The sequence below is a fragment of the Plectropomus leopardus genome, chromosome 9, assembly GCF_026936395.1.
Source record: "Plectropomus leopardus strain MGB_pleo_1.0 chromosome 9, ASM2693639v1, whole genome shotgun sequence".
NCBI lineage: Eukaryota > Metazoa > Chordata > Actinopteri > Perciformes > Serranidae > Plectropomus > Plectropomus leopardus.
Window position 1 is genome coordinate 18545715 of NC_142184.1, and position 15405 is coordinate 18561119.

At 39.2% G+C, this 15405-nt stretch overlaps 1 protein-coding gene across 9 annotated transcripts in view; it reads left to right on the top strand.

Annotated features, from left to right (window-relative positions):
- Positions 1–15405, top strand: part of nav1a (neuron navigator 1a) — a 125380-nt gene that overhangs the window by 89821 nt on the left and 20154 nt on the right. For all 9 annotated transcript variants that reach the window (XM_088082132.1, XM_088082137.1, XM_088082138.1 and 6 more), the window contains 2 exons: positions 5561–5699; positions 12198–12498. In XM_088082132.1, coding sequence (XP_087938258.1) covers positions 5561–5699; positions 12198–12498 — 440 coding nt within the window. The remainder of the gene's footprint in view (positions 1–5560; positions 5700–12197; positions 12499–15405) is intronic.

Below are 15405 nucleotides of genomic sequence, written 5' to 3' on the forward strand. Positions count from 1 at the left end.
ACAATAAAAAAAACTGTTTAACAGTCATAACAATAACACTAACTAATAGATTAAAGCAGCGGTTGAACAGTAGCTCCTGTGTTCAGCGAGCTAAAATTAATGTTTTTCTCAACGGATTGTGTTGGCTTTGATGAGAACATAAATGGGGAACTGATGCTGTTAAAGGCTGATCCTTCACAACGGACTGTCAGGAGGAAAGGTAAAGCAATGAAAATGCTTGTAAAATAGCATATGATTAAACTGATATTGATTCTTTTTAAGGTGGGCCTGTTTTTATGTGTTTAAAATAAGTTTTGTTGCTGAACCCTCCACAGCATTACATTACTTTGCTTCCTTGACAGCACTTTAATCTGCTTCTCCAAACTGGGGCCATGCCGACTGACAGTATCTAATACACTGACCATAATTACCCAAGACAAATCTAAACTATATCTTTAAATCACAATAGGCCTATGAAATTTAGCATTCATAAATAGGGCATACAGATGTGGTGTACGGCCATCATATGCACTTTGTTCGTGGATAACATTACTTGGGAACGATGTGTTAAGCACTGTGACTGGCTGGTGATATTTGGCTTTTTAAAAGAAGATATAATGTGGGTTTGGCTGATTAAAATGAATTCAAATGTGACAGGGAAGTAGCTTTACTAAAATGGTGCTTGCCCTGAGACATTAGCTTATCTATGAGAGGGGTGATGTGGATGAATTGGGTGCTAATATTATCCCCAGTCTCTGCAGCTGCTGCTTAAGAATAAAAAGACGAGGCGGAGCAAGGAGAGATTATAACAGGAGATTTCAGAAGCCGCTGTCAATGGAAGGAAGGATGGAGGGGATTGAGGTAGAGGAGTTAATGAAAGTTTTGAGGGAAAGTTGAGAGACGAACCTCTTGATATGTTGAGGAGGTTTTCTATGTGCCATCAACAGCACTTCTCTTCCCACTATAGCTCTCTCTTTCTGTCATTTTCAGTTCTTTCTTCTCTCCCCACACGCCACTTCATACTCTTCTCTTGAGTATCCTCGTGTTTCATAGCCCTCTTTTCAAGCTTCCTTTTATCTCACCCAGTGGAGTTGATGCAGGACTATGGATGGCAGAGAAGAGCTGGATGTCTTAACAGTGGATATGATGCGTTTGCACAATGACAGACACTGATTGAGGATATCAGGTTTTAACTTGGAAACAAGGAAATTCTTTTCAGCCGAAAACCTTTGGACTGACTTGGACAGAGATTTTACTGAAAAAAGGCTTAAAATGTTCAGCACTTTAAAGAACTGAAAGGCGTTGATCATTGAAGTCTGATTGAACATAATTTCTGTGCATCAAAGCAGAGGTCAGTTCAAGACATTGCCAAAAAAATCACCCAAAACTGTACAATCCCTTATGTTCCTCTTGGCGGTGCATCATCTTAAATTTCATTTACTTTCAGAGTCTCTGAGGTGTCTTTTGGTCTCATCTAAGCTTTAATAGGGTGTGTTTCCTTGGGCTGGTAGATTAGGGATTTTCATTAAAATATCTGATTCAAATATTTTCTTTCTTCATAGCCAACATAAGAGAATCTCACTGATCAATCAGATAAAGTTGTCTGTCTTACATATTTACCCATTTAGCTGAAGCTGTCCATGATGTTTGACCCCTGACCTTGTCCCTCTCCTCTGCCGGTTCCTGTTTTTACATCTGACAGCTGAGTGACGCCAAATCCAGCAGACACTGTGTTTGCTCTGTTTCCTATCAGTTATTCATCAGAGAGAGTATATCACTCACAAAAGATCTGGAGGACACCCAGATAGCTTTGAAGTGAATAACAGGATATGAAAAAAAGCTTTTGCTTCAGATACGTGTGGATAGTAAACCATGGACTTGTTGAGGAGGTTTTTGTCCCAGTTTGTTCACTGAGAAATGACGTATGCACATGTATTGTGTTAGATCCACTCTGGATGAGTCTAATGTTTATTAGTTCTTTTGCACGATTTTGTACTAAGGAGTAAATAGAAAGAATCCAACACCAGTTTTTATTGAGGAGCTACATCCTTTTTACAGAGTTGTAAAATTTTATATTTTGCTGTAAAACAAACTGAAATAATCAACCAGCTGAGAAGATAATCACACATATTTTTAGTGCAGATATTACTAAGTTTCATTGTTCAGTTTATCCAGTGAGCCTTGAAAAAAATGGTATGATCTTGTAGTGTCTATCAAAACTTGTCTATCAAAGATATTAAAACGGAAATGATCAAAATTGGAATCACAATCTCTGGTCATTGTTCTGCCTTGTTTCAAAAATAAAAAACAGTACTGCAGTAATTGAAAATACATTAGAATTCAGTGGAAGTATATATATATATATATATATATATATATATATATATATATATATATATATATATATATTACTAGTTTTAAGATGTTTTAATTTCTTAGTGTTTCACGTGGAGACAGGAAGTGTAGGACGGCTCTCCGGATGTGTCTGGCCCAATCTTACATTTGCCCTTAATCCTACTCTGGCATATAGACAAGGCAGCATGACAGCCACTTCAGACGTAAAATCTCGTCTGCTCTTTTTTTTGTGTCTACATATCCACAGGCTAGACAGGGAGAGCTTTCCCTTCGCCCCACTCCCCCTGATCCCCACCCTCAAGTCCCCCAGGGTGCAGTGTGACCCACACAGGCACCCAACCGGAAGGCCAACACCGCTTTCACTCCCCGGTGCCGCAGTATACAGTACATGACCTCATTAGGCAAGCCCCACCCATTTAACTTATTCTACAGTATGGTACGATATCACTCTAACCTATTGACCCTAATAAGATAAAAAAAAATCCCAACCCCCTAACTTATTAAACATGACCTACTTAATCTATACATGCACATTTTGATGTTCATCCACAAACCCAAACATACCTCTTAGATATGCCTCTTTCTCCCCCTTTGTCATTCCTACAAGTCAGTGTAGTCATTTACTTATATCCTTGATTGGTCATGTTATTGTCTGTAGATATCGTTTTCCATATCTTTTATCACTGGACAGGAAATGATCAAACCACAACTGATTTGTTAAAGAAAAAATCCATATTGAATTACTCTAATTGTGCTAATCAACAAGCGATGGAGAACTCTATTCTACACATGCTTACTACGTTAGTCGGTGTCACCGGTAATACACTGTTTTCAGGCTTACAATGACTGCCGTACTTTCCCACCATCCCCCTCACAATTTAGTTAAAAAAAAACAAAAAACAAATAAAACCAGTGTAATTCGTATTGGTGCCCATATTCATCAAATAGAAAAAAATGTTTGCATGATAAAATACTCAGTGTGTTATTGCTACCTAATATGACAAAGGAAGGTACATTTATAAACTGACTCCGTACAGCAGCAGAATCGCAGCACAGAGCTCTGACTGCAGTCATGCCATCTACACTTAGTGCCCTGACACACCAAACCATCAGTCGGCTGTCGGTATCGGGCTGTCCATGAGTGTATGTCGCCCTACTTTTTGCAGTGTATCCCGCACTGTTGGCACACTGATTGGCAGTTCAACTCTGTTCTACTCTCCTTAATTTGTATTATACGTCAACATTGTTCTTCACAAGATAAAATAAAAGAACAGTAAGATTAAAACAATAAGAAAAATCCACACAGAAATAAACTGATTAAAATGGTGAAAGGAAAGCGAAGGAAGAAAATTATATAGAATAAAATGATAAAATACATATAAACAGAAATTTTAAAATATGCCAAATCAAACAAGTATGTTTAAAAATTCTTAAAAGCCACAAGTGTTATCAGTAGCCTTCAATAGATACAAAACTGGAGTAATCTCATTTCTCCTGGTTGGGGTTCAGATTTCAGCAGCAAGCTTGCAAATATTCAACAAGGTTCCTGCCAGCTGCACAAGAGACCATGACTTACGTCCAGTCTAGTAAACACCATAACATGTACAAGTTTCTGGATGTCAAACATCAGAAATGAATAATGTTAGACAATGTTGAGGTGAAATGGGTACACAGAAAGTACAACATTATAAAACATATTATGAAACAGTTCCTGGAATGGAACCAGTGTCTTTTTGCTTTAAGCACTATGTCAAGCGATGTTATTTGTTGTACATATCCAGAGGTAACCACTTTTAAAACTCCCACAACCTGTTTATGTCAGGATTTTCAGATCAATTGCTTTTGCGGGGTAAAAGGAAAACGGTGAAACAGATGTTTGCCAAGCGGACAGACTTCACAGTCCTGGCACAGACTCCCCTAACACTCGTGGGCGCATACATCAGTGTATATGTTCTTCAGTGCTATTTTTACATGTGTGTGGGTTGAGATGCTGTCGAGTGCTCCAAATTTCAGTTTGCCAAGTGTTTGCAGCGCATGCAGTGTGAAAGTTAAGTATATAGAGCAGGCAGCTTTTCAAATGAGGTCTATGAATATTTAATCAAAAGACAAACGGTAAGACATGGAGCCAAGTGAGGCAGCCGCTGATGTAACTGAGCTGCTGGAGCTTTGATAGTTCATGAATTGTATAATCTGGAGTAGATATCCAGTTAATTGGCAAACATTGTTTTGTCTTTGTCAGATATTCTTGGGTGTAAGAGCATGTGGTGATATGTGATACTTGATCGTCGATTTCAGAGCAACAGAATAAGCATCCTCCTTGAAACTGGAAGAGATTCTCTGTCTTTATCAAAGATACTTTCAGTTTGGTGGATGCTTATTGGCATTTGTGCTTAAAAAGAGTACTTCACCTGCAAAACTACCATTTGTGTATCAGTTACTCACTCTGTGTTACCTGGAATTCATGAATTGAAGTCATTCGGGGCCATGTTTTAAAAACGTGCAAACATCTGTTTACAGACTTTTGCAGTATAATCCAAGTCTCATTTATCCAGTGGAAATTTTATTAAAACCGTTACAATGTCAAAAAAAAAACTTCCTTCTATGAGATGGGAGCCCATTCCTATCATCTGTTTGGATTTAACCTCATCACTGCGTTACACTAAAAATCTCACATCCAACACAGATAAGCTGTTGTAAAGCTGATAAAATTACAATTTTGATCACAGATGATAGCAGTATTTCTAGGCTTGACATTAAATCTTTCTCCTAACTACAAAATGTGGTCTTTTAATTACTTAATTTTCTCATTTACTCACTTAAATTTAGTGGTTCCTAAACCTATCCCCACAGCCTGCTCAGGTTTGCAGGAGCTATCTTCGCATTTGCAGCTCTTTTTCTATTATTTTTAGCTATCTAAACCATTTATCCATCATTACACAAACAATGTCCTTGTTTTTCTATTGCCTTTAGACAACTATTTGACTTGCATTTCTGTTTATTTTACCTGCGTGTTCAGACTTCCTGCTTGTTTGCTAATTTTCGTATACTCTATCACAAATCATTACAGCTGACTCATTATGAAGGTTTTTTCTTTGAATGATTAAATAGTAATTTCTAATCTTTTTAATTACTTCACAATTTTTCCATGTATCCCTCGCTCATTGTGCAACGTGCTTTATTATATGAATAGAATCTGATACATCGTCTTTGTCATTGTTTCTTCTAGTTGGGATGAAAGCAGTTCCATTAGCAGCGGTTTGAGCGACGGTTCAGACAACCTCAGCTCTGAAGAGTTTAACACGAGTCCCACTCTCAACTCCCTCCCAACCACTCCCATCGGCTCCCGCAGAAACTCGGCCATTGTGGTGAGTAACACACACACAAGCACTCACAACATATTTGCTCACAGCCATCTGACACAGATGGATTGTGTGTTGGTTACTGTAGTATTGATTAAGCCGTTAATCCAGCGAGGTACTGATGAAGTGCAGACTGATGTGTCACACTCTCCGTCAGCGTGCAGAGGACACACATGAATACACACAACAGGCGGCATCAGAGACAAAGCCTGATTAAGTATTCTACACACACCCATAATATTTATCACATCTGCAGTGATCAATGTTTGCTTCAACACACACACATACACACTGCATGCTGGGTAACTTCATTGTTCCACAAGGATCCCCTTTGGGTTTTATAGCTGCATTAAAAGCTGAATTTTTTATAGTCAGGATTTTTTTTTTTTTTTAGTTTTTTGAGGGGAAAATGATGTGTGACCATAGATGTAGTTGTTGGTCATTGATCTTCACTTATACATAAAAATCAGGCAACCAAGTTCAACAAAAATCTAAAATGTATACTATGTCGTTTTTTTAGGACTTCTATTGTGAAGAAAAGAGAATTCTTGCACACTGTCCTGCTACTTGCAATACACTAGATATTCATATTTGATGAGGTGTTAGGATGCATCCCTCACATTTGGAGCTGTGTATTTGGGCTGGCCAAAAGTGAAATATTTTTTTTTTGCTGTGAATTTTATCAGTAGCCTGACTTGATTGCTCACTTGTAGGAATGTTTTTGAATAGATTGTTTTTAAAATTATATTATCCTTTGTGTATATTGTTGCAGTTTTTGCAGGTATCATATCTGATGGTGGGAGATGCCTTCTAATAGGCTAAATATACACAGAATGTGTGCTGACAGCAATTTTAGCTGATGGTCTCTGATTGGCCTCACATGATTGTTCTTTTACTTAACCTGATGAACGTCTGGTGACAGAAACATTGTTTATTTAACAGAGTTTATTGAAAGTAACAGGACAGTGTGCACGAATAGCCTTTTTTTCAGCTACGGGAAATTTCCTCGTGTGCACCTGTCTACAAGTTTTTGAAGGTGTGCATGAGCTTCAAAATTCCAGGACAGGTGTGTCAAAAGTCTTTTTCGGAGGCCAACTGTGGCTTGCAAAACAAATTTAAACAGCTCCTTGCTTGACTTTCAAAACATACTATATGTGGTCCACCACACAATATTTGTCAATATTTGATTTTCACCTCTACCTCACAATGGCAGACGTATTATAGCCTACAGTTTGTAGACATGCGTCAATTAGGAACAATGCAGGCAAAACTAATGTGCTTTTATAAACAGACTATACACAATCAAACAGAATGGTTACCTAACAACAAACTTTTCCTGCTTGGTAGCGGACATGACCAAAGCAAAGAAGCGTAAAGTCGAAAGTGAGGATCCTCGCTTTTAGGAGCAGTGGAAAGTTAAATACATCTCACTGAAAGATGAAACAGTTGCATTTGTTTTGTATGTTTTGTTTTGTATGTTATTTGTAACCCATTTAATAATAGAAGCAGTTGCCCCCCATGTATTTTCAAGTGATCTAATCTGGCTTGTATTCAAAAACCTTTGGACATGGCTGTTCTAGGACTCCTACTCTATCAGTTTAGGCTCTGATTGAGTCAAAAGTTTTTTTCTAACTGGGGCATCTGATTCAGTAGATCCAAAGCCTGTAGATTTACCCCAGTTCAGAAGCATAATTAGTCTGACTGAAACAACTGTACAGAGTGATTATTTTTATGTTTACAATACATCGAAGCACACTCATTTATGTGTAAGATGTGGTTTTAAAAATTTGCCGTAGGGATGGGAGGATTTGGGACTCTTGACCTCAGTGCTTCTAAAATCCTGTCTGCAGCCCTGATTTAGATTCTTTAAGGTCCATCTGTAGCTGCCAGGATTCTAGACAGTGTGTGTATGTTTCTGTGTGTGTGTGTATGTGTGAGTGTGTGTGTGTGTGTGTGTGTGTGTGTGTGTGTGTGTGTTTTCCCAAAGTGTCTGTCTGATGTAGGTCACACCTCCGCAATTTGGTTTATGTGACGGATGTAGTGGGATCTTAGAGAAGGAGAGACAGAGAGAGGGAGCGAGAGGGAATCAGCGTAACCATAGCAACCAAAGTGCAGGGATGCTGAGGCTCAGAGTGCAGGTCTTTGTCTTCTCCTGTATATTGGAAGACAGGTCTAGAACAGCCATCTGCACACACACATACACACATACACAGGGCCATCTGCACTCGTGCATCCGGGCCAGCGAGCCGCAAAAACCGGGGCACCTCCCTCCACGCCTAGTTGCAGCAGTCATAGCAACCAGTACCCCCCCATGGCATCATTACTATGGCAACCAACCATTCACCTCATCATGCACCCCACATTGTCTAATACACATGGCGCCCTGTTCTCTCGGCATTCCCAGTTGATGTTTTTTATTGGTTTCTTTTTGTCTTTGTGTCCTGAAGCCATTTCTTTGTCTCCATTTTCTCCTCCGCATCACTCCACCTTTTCCCTTTTTGCTCCTGTTGATTTTAATCCCCTCAAAGACCACTCTGGCTTTACATCCGTTCCTCATCTCTCTCCCACATATTGCATAATGTACTCAACAAGGGAGTGAGGGTGGAGGATAGACGGGGGCACAAAGAAGACATGGTAGAGAGAGAATCAAAGATAGAAAGTGGTGCATGTAGGTGGTAAAAAATACAGATTTCCTCATTTACACATGGAGGTGGACCAAATAAACAAATTAACAGTCACATCAGTATGGATGTTTGTTTTGTTATCATGTTTTGCTATGACAATCTGGACAGATGTGTATCTCATCCCTCCCTCCCTGTTTCAATAATCAGGGAATGTGTGAGGAAATGACAATGTTTTATCAGCCAGGTCTGGTCAGACAGGACACACACACACACACACTCACACATGCACGTACTCATACCTCCTCCTCATGTGATGTGAACCTGCCCATGGGGTCTATTGGTTTTAATAAAAAAGGAATTCAGCATATGAGTCCTCATGAGAACCACTGAGTGCAATGTCCTGAACTGGCACACACACACACCTACACACACACACACACACACACACACACACACACCTCCTGATGTATTTTGTAACTGTCAGTCTCCAACAGGGAGAGGAGTAATCTTCCTTTAAGAAAATTAAACATATTGTGCATTGCATGTATTTATATAGGTATCTAAATCTCATTAAGGTTAACTTGCAGACTGAGTATCTCTCGAAATGGTTTTGTGCTCTCTCTCAAAACTTTTGTCGTCAGTTCACCTCCATATACACATTGAAAAGACTCTTGGTGTGTCTCAATTCAAGCTCTTCCATACTTACGCTATTTTGAGTGCATTAAAGGAATATTTCACCAACAAAATGACCATCTGCAAATCAAGTGGTAATGTTGAGTTACCTTGAATTTGTGAAGAAAACTTATTTGCATGCCTCTACAGAAAACAGCAAACAACTTTTTTGAACTTGTGCAGTATAATATCCAGTCAAATGTTCCCTTTAGTTCAAAATAGCAAACTGCAGTGCGCTGTGATAAAACATTCATAATGGTAAAAAAAATAAATGAGTGTCTTACCCTCAGTGGTTGCCATCCTTGCTAAATAGCAGAAGGGGAGGGACCACCAAAACTGTGACATGGCAGCAGAAGAAACTAGCGGTTGATCCAGTGAACAAGCCATTAGATGCTTGCATAATTATGGTCAAATGTTTGCAGTAATACTCTGTCCAGTTGCAATTTTTTATTAAAAAATACGAAACTGGGCAACCTCTGGCTCACCTGACAGAGTTGGCACTCAATACAATAGGGCTGGGTGATAAGGCTAAAAATGTCAGTAAGTTTTACACCCAAAGTTTGTAATTTCTGCCATTACTCAAACAACACATAAAAAAAGACAGTATTTGATGGGGTCATGAAACAGCGCTGAAAGTCTTTCTGATGTGACTCAGACAGAAATCTGTACATCTGTACATCTGTACAGACGTGTTGGTGTATGAAAGATTTATCTGTGTTATCTTTAGTCATGTTATGTCATATCATAATATGAAATAGCTGGTTAGTCAGTCACATTCATTTGCTGATATACTGTTAGCATAGATAAGTAAACTTTACAGCTACTGTATTTAACATTATGTGGTGAATTCAGTCACAGTGTGATGTTGTCCATGGTCACAATAATCAAACTAAAAATAGCTTTTTGCATGTGTAATGTTTTTGTAACGTTAAAATGTTGCTGTATGCATTAGTGGACAGTGAAAGGTTGCCGCAGTCGGTCCCATGGTCTCGCCATCTTCTTCATTTTATCACCCAGCCCTACTGTATAGGTAATTTGAAACAAACTGGGTTTGAATCCGTGGCTCTGTGCTGCATGTCATCCCCACCTCTCTTCCCCACCTGTCCTGTCAATCTTATTTTAATCAATAGAAGGCAACAACTCCCCGAAAATAATCTTAAAGAAAGACGCTGTCATCATTTACAATTAGCGCACAATAGCCGTGTTCTATTTGAAACAGAACACTACCCTGTCAAAATTCATGCACCACACAAGTACATTTTGTACACAGTGTACTACATGCAAGTGTGATAACGGAAGTATCCAAATTAAGACACAGCACATGACTCAATAATAACCTCACATTTCCTTTTATTTAACATTTGACATTCTTCCTCGTTGGATTATGTTTAGGCTGTGTTTTCTATTTTCTGTTTGTAGTTTAGTGTGTGTGAGACTAGTAGTGTGCTCTGTGTGTGTGTGTGTGTGCACGTGCGCACGTGTGTGTGTGTGTGTGTGTGTGTGTGTGTGTGTGTGCGCGTGTGTGCGTGCGTGCGTGCGTGTGTGTGTGTGTTGGGCAGTTGGGCTCTTCTCCTGTTGTTTCTTTTGAAGTGTTCAAACAGAGCATACAATAGGATTTAGACAACATAAGAGATGAGACATCAGAGAGTGTTTTTGAGCTGACTGGGTTAGACATGTTTTTCTGCTCAGAAGGCATAAAGATGAGGCAGAGTCTGAGGATCTGTCTAAGTCCGTACACCTCGTCAAATGTCCATATTTTTCAAACTGTGGCCACTCATGAACATTAAGTACAGATTTAAAGGATACACAATGTTTTTGTGTAAACTATCAAATGAGTTGTTCCATTGGCTCATTCTTCCCAGTGTCCCAAGCTAACTTTGGAACATGTTTTGTGTTAAGGGATGTGAGGAAGTGAGTCAGAATCATCCTGGAGAAACTTGACTTTTTAGTAAGGAGTTTGGAGAATTGCATATATGGAGTACAGTGCTTAAAGTTGGATTGAATTTGATAATAATATTGTATGTGTTACTGAGTCTACTGACTTTAGTTGATTTTGTTGTTAAGCGTCTGAGTGTTGTGAAAAGCGCTCTATAAATAAAATGTATTATTATTATTATTATTGTGGCACAAGAAAATGCATTGCTTACCCGTATTATACTGTATGCTCAAGAGTGTGTGTATGTGAGGTGTCTGCAGCTCTTCACCATTTTTGTTGCAGAAAAAAGTGGCAAAGATTTCCAAATGTAGTTGACAAAACAATTTCAACACAAAGTAAAATTTTAAGCTTTTTTACAGAGTTTTTAGGTCAATCACATGGTTTTCATTAGTGCAAGGAGTTAGTTTGTTTGTCACAGAGATATATCCATTGACACACAAGCCTAATAGCTGTTTGGATTTCATTTGTAGCTCTTCTTTAAGTCTAGATGAGAGGGACAGTTCACTCAAAAAAAAGCAATATATTTTTCCTTTTACCTGTAATGCTCTCAGTGTTGCTTTTTAACTAAGTATTATTACTTTGTGACAATACTTAGATATTTTGGGAGTATATTTACTTTACATGAGTTTTTATATTTCTGTCAACTTTAATTTTAACTGTCTTACATTTCCTAAACAAATTTATACTTTTACTCCACTACATTTCCCCTCAGTGTCTTAGTTACTTACAACAAAATAGGAAAGGAGAGGAACTGATGGACAAATGAAGGAATAGGAGGGAAGGAAACCTGATTTTGTTCTTTAAATAATTTAAGTTGTAAAAAAAACCCTTATTCTTCATCAAGAGTAATGTATACTCTATTTTTAAGGCGGTGTATGTAACAAAGAAAGAAACTTTATAATTCTTGGAATACTGACCACTTGCTTATTTTCTGCCAGGATTTACTTGTATGTTTACTTTCAATACTTAAGTATGGTAAATATTAGATACTTTTAAGACTTTTACTCAAGTAATATTCTAATTGACTACTTCCGTTAAAGGAATTTTTTGGTAAGAACTCTTTTTTTACCAACTTTTTATTCAAATATGGCTTTCAGGTACTTTTACCACTGAGTGCCATTGCCTATAAAGTAAACTTAGCAGTGACATAGAAATAATTATTGGCTCCATGTTCTTGTCAGTCAGATACTACACACACACACACACACACACACACACACACACATTTTGATAACACACTGTGTAAGCATGTGTCTGTCTTTCTCATTCCAGATGCGTACAGATGCAGAGAAGAGATCTCTGGTGGAGAGTGGTCTGTCCTGGGACTCTGATGATACCAAACCCAGCCGCAAGAGCCAGGGCAGCGTCTACGATACAGGGAGTCTCAAGTCCGAATCTGCCAATAAATGGAAAAAGACGCGGACACAGGGGGAGGGGCTCGAAGGGGGGAAAGGCGAACTGAAGAAACCTCAGACCCTGGGTCAAGGGAATGTGTTGAAGAAAGGAAGAAACCCACCTGTTGGAGTCACCTCCCCGATCACACACACCTCTCAGAGTGGGCTGAAAGTGGCAGGTGAGAGGAGAAACACACACATGCACACAGTGAGGTGTAGTAAATATAGCTGCACTTGAAATGGTTTCATAACCTGAGTAGACTGACACACTGGCTGCCTTTTAATATTCCCTTCTCTCTGGCAGTCTCACACCCACACACACAGTCACAGACACACACTCTGTCTTTGTCCCACACATTCATCCACAGCTGCAGCAGCCCACCCTCCGGGCCTTTAGAAAGTGGTGCCATGTATCAAACGCCCATCACCACCCACTCCCTTCCTGCCAGCCAACCACACACACACACACACACACACACACACACACACACACACACACACACACACACACACACACACACACACACACACAGGCGCAGACACACTCACAGATGCACACACTGACCAGCAGTGTTTTTTTTTTCCTATTGGTCCAGTCTTTCCTATGCAAGCTTTATTTTTGTGCCGGACAGAGAGAATTTATAGCTCTTAAATAAAGGCCTTGTACCAGAAACAACTGGACCAGAGACAGTGTGTGTGTATGTGTGTGTGCGTGGACATGTCTGAGATTGTGCCAGCCTTACAGAGTGTCACCCATCACACTTAACACACACTCTCACTCACATACAAAGAGCACAATAGTGTGATTTGTGCAGCTGCCTTTTAAGCACACCATCTGTGTGCTGTTTACGTAAGCACACATACACACAGTATATAGACAACCAAAACAACAGGATATTAGTTGTGCTGTTGTGTGCTGGTCTAGATACGCAGTGTCTGTATAAACAGTCCTCTTTCTGTGGGACAGTCCCGTGTTTGCGTTGCCAGCTGTTAAAGTGACAGATATGCCAAATGCGTGTGTTGAAACAGCCTATGATCTGTGTGCCAGGCTGTTATTGTTATTGATGTGAACAGCATGAATCTATCAAGGCCATTCAGTCTGCCACCGAATGTTATTAATCGGATGATGAAGTCAAGTAAAAGCAGACTTGTTGTAGCTCATCAGTTTGGAGGAGCTCATGAATTTCACCAAATGAACGGCAGACATTCTTAGATAGTTAGAGAGGTCTGTCTTTCTCATGCTGGAGATTTGTTTATTGCCGAGGTTTGGCAAGATTGTGGGTAAATGTTTGTGTGCATGTGTATGTGTGTGCATGTGTCTGTGTGTGTATGTGTTTGTGTCTGCATGCTTGCGGCATTGTAGGAGACAGAGAGTGTGAGATCTTTGAAAAAGCAACATTTCCAGGAATAGGCTAGCACCTCAATTCTGTGTTCTTACTCTGTGGTATATTCTGTAGTATCCACTATATACTGTATATAAACCATAGTATATGTTTTTGTAGTCAGTGCATATGTTTGGTTTAATTTAATTTAGAGTTGCATCTGAAAATTACATTGATTTTTATTTAATTTACAATTGTTTGTGTTTATTTTATCTCAACCTTATCTATTTATTGTTAATGTCAAAAACACACCATGCAGTGGTGAAGCGTTGCATGCTGAAATGATTGTATTTTCCTGCTGCCAGGAAGATGTTCATGTGTTTTAGGCAGTAAGAAAAATTCTTTGTTACATCGGTCAACATGTCACACGAGTCACAGGAATGTTTACTGATTGGCCGCTGGTATTCTTGGCCGCCAAAAGTTAATCTCTCCCCAACTTTTAGTGTTGCCACACTTCAGTGCAGAACCACACAGCCGCAGCCCACTGAGCTCAAAGTGGCTGGCGCAGCTTTCCATAGTCATTGCATGACAGCTTGCTGTAGTCTGCACTTTGCCACTACTTGGTGTGATTTCGGCGTTACATTATAAAACCAAAACTCACCATAAGCTCAAAAGACACAACTTAACTTTGTCGAATTGGTTGTTGGTTGTTTTTTCCAAATAAAAATCAAAGATATTCAGTTTACAGTTACATAAATGAGTGAAGAGCAGCAAAACCATGTTTGAAAAGCTGACCCATTAACACAATTTTTGCAACCCAACCTACGATTAAATACACCATTGTGCTGTTATGTCATTTTTTGTAATATACTGTATTATTCAGATAAAAGAAGCATGTGCGCAGTCAGCTCCCAATTGTTGTTGATGTAATGTAGAGTGATAATCATACTCACATATCCATAGTAACTGCCCTGTTGCTATCAGGCAGCTGCATCCTCAGCTGAGGAATGATATTTTATCAAACATCCTCTGCAAATTTTTTCAGTTTGCTGCATGAAACTGCTGTTGGAGTGTCCACATAGATCCATGGGCCAGATAGGCACCTGATTAATTTTTTTTTCATCTGCTTCCTGACTGCATTTAGTTCATTTTTACCCATGCCTGAATTATAAAATGGTAGGTTAATGTTTTTTTTACCTGTTACAATACTTTTTTGCAGATTACCATGACTACCTGCAGGACTCTGGTGGACGTTAGTAATGTTTACATTCAGTGTTTATTTGGTGTGTTTTGCAAGATGATGGTGGAACTTTGGAGCTGACGTGCACATTTTGTTTACATTTTTTTCCAGATGTCAGCACTGCCTCTATTTCCTTGTGCATTGCATTATGGGACAATAGTGTCCCTTAACAGTAGAGTCAAACATTAACTTGGTTTTGGTGTGAATGCACTGAATACCTGCTAGAATTAGTATGTTGTTTGGAGGTGGGACAACGTGCAGGTTATTCATCCTCCTGTCAGCACTGGTGAATCATGTATCTCTCTTTGTTCTGTCACACACTTGCAGATAAACTCAGCCACCTTTCTTCAACAAGTGTTTGCATACCTCTCACAGACACACAAATATATACATTGACACTGTATCCAAAAAAGCCCCACATATAAGCACACACACGTTGATGGGAGAATGAGGAGTCTAGAAACGAGGCGGTGTCCGAAAGGTTATGCAGAGGATTTCTCTGTCTGCCTGTGTCTTCAGATCTC